General features: G+C 34.1%; 1 protein-coding gene across 1 annotated transcript; it reads left to right on the top strand.

The window, feature by feature from the left end:
* Positions 1–602: 602 nt before the first annotated feature.
* On the top strand, positions 603–2344 carry LOC138332524 (uncharacterized). The gene has a single exon (XM_069280526.1). The coding sequence runs from the start codon at positions 663–665 to the stop codon at positions 2049–2051; it is 1389 nt and encodes a 462-aa protein (XP_069136627.1). The 5' UTR covers positions 603–662; the 3' UTR covers positions 2052–2344.
* The last annotated feature ends 3303 nt before the right edge of the window (positions 2345–5647 follow it).

The raw sequence follows: 5647 nt of genomic DNA, 5'->3' as shown, positions 1-5647 counted from the left end.
ATACTATTAATTAAAATCGTATCAAATAAATTTTGTATTCATATACAGCACGGCACTTCACCCATAGTAATTTAAAAACAAGCGTCAAAAATAAACAAGACTACTTCTTTCTTCTTTCTCTTTCATCACATTACAGATCTGTTTGCTGATAATGCATTTCTATTCATCGGAACATGATCATTTTCTTTCTTATCTATGTTCAAACCGCTTTTCTCATTCCTCTTACGCGAGAGATTAAATGTCTAATTGAATCGAGTGGCTGGGGATGTAAAGCTTTGTATGGCGCTCTTAACACTGTGCTCCCGAGGGCGGGCACTGAGCTGTGACATTGTGTAGTGGGTGCCGATCGCGAGTTGAAGGGGAAATACAGTGTCGAGTCTAATTATGGACAAATCACAGGGTTAGAGAACACACGATTGGCGCAAACACTTACAACGAGAACAGCAGCCAAGATCTGTTTACTGCCAACATGGGTCATTAATATGCATGAGGCAGCGGCCAATGAGATTGCCCGGAGTTCAGCAATCGCTGTGGATAATTCAGAAAATGGGGTGTATAAAGTTTATATTCTATGTTCAGTCTAAGAAAGGCAAATTTGTCACACGACGCAAACTGACGAAACGTATTTAGGAGCAAACATTACTTGAAGCGGTACCTTTAACATGTGTAACACAAATCCTAGTACCGTGCTGATTCCTTATGGACTGAAGGTACCCAACCCTACACCGTACATGCCTTTTGGTTCCAACGTCTCTCAGATGGCATTAGACCTCCAGCGAGCCCAGTTTTACGACTACAGTACCCGGTTACAGTATGGCCTTAGGGCAGGCTACCCGAACTCTCTGGGACTGACACCCTACCACGCACATCCCGGGACAGACCCGTACATGCACCCATACCTGAGGGCCCGTTATATTCACGAGGAACCAAAACCGAACCATAGTTATATCGGACTCATTGCCATGGCTATTCTTAGTCACAGAGAGAAGAAGCTGGTTCTCAGTGATATATACCAATGGATTTTGGATAACTATGCCTATTTCCGGACGAGGGGTCCGGGCTGGAGGAATAGTATACGTCACAATCTCTCACTGAACGATTGTTTCATTAAATCTGGACGTAGTGCCAATGGTAAAGGACACTACTGGGCCATACACCCAGCTAACTTGGAAGATTTCCAGAAAGGAGATTTCCGCAGGAGACGTGCACAGAGGAGGGTAAGGAAACATATGGGACTTTCTGTACCTGACGACGAGGAAAGTCCCAGCCCCTCTCCAACGTCAACATCTATTACATGGGACGAAACTGATCAAATAAATCTGGAATCTGACGACAAACGGGATTTGGACGGAACAAACGACAAACCGGACACTGGTATACACAATCCAGAAAGTATAAACGACATGAACATGGTAGTAGTTGAAAATACTATAAACACCCATCACCAAACAAGAACAAAGAAAAGACTTTTTGACGTGGAAAGTCTCTTAGCTCCAGATGTTGACACTAAACGACAGTGCGTAGATGAATCAAGATTCCGGAGGATGGAACGGAATTCGGAAAGTGATGAAGAAGGTACTTTAGATGTTGGTACGGACAATATACAAAATACAGATATCGAAAATGACCAGGTACCAAAAGACTTGACAGTACAAAGCACAGATAATTTTGATGGCACTACAGACAAAGAGAACATTTCACGGGTAACAGGTGCTACTGTACCTGGTGACGTCACACCATCAGGTGAGAAGGACATGATCAGGCAAACGAGCATGCTCTTTGGCTCTGGAACGAACGACAGTGTCTGGAAGCATGGGTGTAAGAACTTTTCCCTGATGGCATCCCGACCGAGCGCTTTCCATAACGCTAGAATGTGTTCCTGGGGGTCAATTTCGCCTTATTTGGCTACGTACCCTTTGGTCAGCATGAAGGGTCATTATCCTCTCGTGATTCCAAGATCAAATGTTACTATGGACACTGCACAAAAATGGCAAGAAACTGTCGCTCAATTGACCACAAACAATCAGGAAGAAAAGACAACGGACGAATAACGTGACCTTTCATCACTAGTGCTTATAAGGAACTATGTTCAGAGAGACAATTTGTGCATGTATGGTGAAAGTGAAAATAAGACGGTCTAAATTAAGATAGAACTGTTAAATTAACTATATAAGTTGTGAGAAATATATAACCTTGTTAACAGAATCACGTTTATATTTATATAAGCATGGTGCTAGGACGGTTAAAATGTTGTTCCCAGAATATGTCTGTATCGCTGTGTTAAATGCCTCTTATTTAGGTATCTAAATGTCTAACCCCAACGTCAAAAAATAAATTACAAAAATGTGAAAACTTGATTTTGTCGATTTTTAGCATAATCTTAATATTGTTTGGAGTTTCAACGTTACCGCTTTGACCATACCTGCACGCTAGTAGGCCAGTCACGGGGGAGAGACTTCCGGGTTTATAAGCAAACTGTGAGTATGCGTTTATAACTTAACATTCTATATGAGATGCCGAATGTTGATTTCTCTAAAATAAACATTGATGCCACGTTATAAGGAACAAAAATATTATTGTTCTTAAAACCAAATATCGGATAAGTATGCATTGTTCTTTTCTTATTATGAAAATTATGATTTAAAGAAACAATTACAGTAGAAATATATTCAGGCAAATGCTATCGTGAACTTATGTCTGTTTGAAATTATCTGGAAAGTTCTACTATATTTGTATTTTAATAATAAATTGCACAAAATATAACACTTTCATATGTCCATATTCTTAATTATTCCTTAATCGGTAGTAATAATAATCATGGTGTGGCTTAGGAATATCTAATAGACCTATCACGTTCTAATATTTTTGGCTATAAAATATCAGCGTATACAGATATGATCAGGAAATTAGTATCTGTCACTTTAATTGTTTTTGCAAGACAATAAGGTTAACGCGTTTTGTTTCTTATACAGGTATGTGCCATTTAAATTATGCTTCATTCTATAATATAGTCATAATTATCTAATTCTGTTATTTTATTTTTTAATTTGTTTTATTTTATTTTATTTTGATTTTACGACTTTTGTTGGCTTACTTTTCAACTTTTCGGAAGATAAATAAAATATCAATATTATTTATGAATTAATAAAACAGTTAAAGATAATGTATTATAAAAAAAATTATATACCTATTCGTTCATCTGAATTTGAACTAATTATCGTATGAAATTATGTTGTAATTCAACGTGAACGAGTATGTAGAACAATGCGCCCAGGACTAGGATACAGTAATAAAAAACCAAAATTATAATTGTTGTATTAATCATCAATTGTATGTTTTTTAAGAACACGTATACGTATATAATGACCAATATAATCTAGAGAAAATAAACATATTTGAATGAAAGAAAATAATTGAATTGAATAATAAAAAGCAATGACATTTATCTAACCATTATAAAATTTACTAAACGGTTGATCCAATTCCATTCAATTAAAACACACCATACTATTTGTTTTGGTAGCATTTTAATTACTAGCATAATGGAACATTTAAAACAATAATCATTAAATAGTCTGATATTTTGGTTACATTTTTTTCTTAAAATAAAATTACAGGTTAAAGCCAGTTATATTCTGTAATTTGTTTATGCAAGTTTAAAATGGTTAAGTTGCTAAATAATACTGAATAATATCACTGAATATTTTAAAATATTTTGCTTCCTTATCTGATTACCCAAGTCAATGTGTATACTGAAAAAAATCTAAAAGAAGATGATTTAGATATTTTATGCATTGAAATGTTCGATCGTGAAAGTGTTGCGTCTATGAAAAATCAATATTGAAATGTTCTGTGAATTAATGGTAATCATACTACTGACAGCTCGTGATATAAAACAACATTGTCCTCAGGAGAACATCGAATCTGCTCGTTGATGTTTATACCATATAATCGTTATTTCTATTTTACTGTTTCTAGATAAAAGTTGGTGGTTTAGGGAGAGAAAACAGCATTCATCAAAATGGCTACAAGCAAATGCATGATGGTAACAGATGTTTTATAAGATTTTAAAATCGCGTAAAAATGATAGTTTTGGTATTTGTTCTGCTGTTTTAAAAGTCATAATACTATGATGCGTCATTTATATAATCGATTACAAAACTGCTGACTTTATCGCGTCAGATAAGTCGCCAATAAAAACAGTATAAAATACTATAAATACAGTTACAAAAGCGATAATTTGAGTTTATGTCCTGTAGTATTTCTAGCGTATGGAGGTTTTTTGTTATAATTTTAAAATAAAAAGTCATGTCATTATTTTGAGGTTTTTGAAATAGATAAACATTACCTATAATCACTCTAAAACAAGGACTGATATATATATATATATATATACATATGTTTGTATCTTTTTGTCAGAATCCAAATTCATTCATTCATTCGATCTTTAATTCCTCTTATAGGGATACAAATAATAAATTCAACAGAAATACAAAAAATACGAAAAAAAAGAAAAAAACTGATTTTTCAGCTATAAAAGTTCGTGAATTTCAAATAGAAGAAGGAAGAGCCAGGCGTACGTCTACGCGTTCACGTCGTGAAACGTTAATCCATTCTTTCTTATTGTCTGTCACAAGTAGAGGATAAATATTCATGTGAAGCTGCTCTTACGTAGTGTGTAGCCAATTTGTGTGATAGAATATAAATAACGTATAATATGAAACTATTTATAAAATTATTCTTTAGAATGCACATGTTAAGATAATCTTAATACTAAGCGTACGGATGTCAAATGTATGAAATGTTTGAGTGAAACATACCCCTTGTTAAATATCAGTGCTATCCAATCAGCGAACTTGTCTCTTCTCACTGTTGCGGATACATATCACAGCGCGCCTGGCGTTCAGACGACCATCAAAATTGGTGTTGTTAAAATAACTACATTGCTTTAAAACCTTGCTTTAATCATCATTTACAGTTAAATCTCCAGTAACTAATGCGTTAGCCGTAGCTGACAAAATAATATATATAGGTTCGATTCCGGGCAAATTACAGTGTATAGAGTAGAACTATTATTTATTTTATTAAAATTATATGTGCCGTAACTGGTCGAAAATTTTGACATGCTATTTTTTCTTCAAATTATCTATTTAAAACCATAAGTTTTAATGAATAAAGCTGTGAAAATCATTTAAATGGACAGACAAACATATATAATGCCTTATAAACGTTAGTTAGAACACATAGGTTATGCACTGTGAAATTCTTGTTTTTTATGCCTTATATATGTTTTTAATATACCTTCAGAAATCACTTAACAATTACTAATAATACTGTAAAAATGTGCAATGAAATTGTGGACAACAAGATGGCTTCATGGTCTGACCGTATGTACTCATTTCATTACACTGAAAATCTTAATATAATGATTTTTGGCTGTACTGCCAAAAATCATTTTCAGTCCTTTTAGTACTTGTAAAATTAAAACCTATACATTGAAAGTATTGTAATTCTCAAAATGTTGGTAACTTTTGGAGTTGAATAACAAATTAAAAAATACGGCACATATAACTTTAAAAAAACGAACAAAATTGTGTCCGTATTTTATCAAATTGAGATTAATAGAACCAGAGGATTTCCGCTTACT

Source organism: Argopecten irradians, chromosome 10, assembly GCF_041381155.1.
Source record: "Argopecten irradians isolate NY chromosome 10, Ai_NY, whole genome shotgun sequence".
In the NCBI taxonomy this organism is placed as follows: domain Eukaryota; kingdom Metazoa; phylum Mollusca; class Bivalvia; order Pectinida; family Pectinidae; genus Argopecten; species Argopecten irradians.
The sequence above is the reverse complement of the archived record's forward strand: the minus strand, read 5'-3'. Positions and strand labels throughout refer to the sequence as shown.

What these genes read in the sequence shown, in the direction of transcription:
- LOC138332524 (XM_069280526.1), top strand. Translation starts at nt 663, where the DNA reads ATGTGTAACACAAATCCTAGTACCGTGCTGATTCCTTATGGACTGAAG.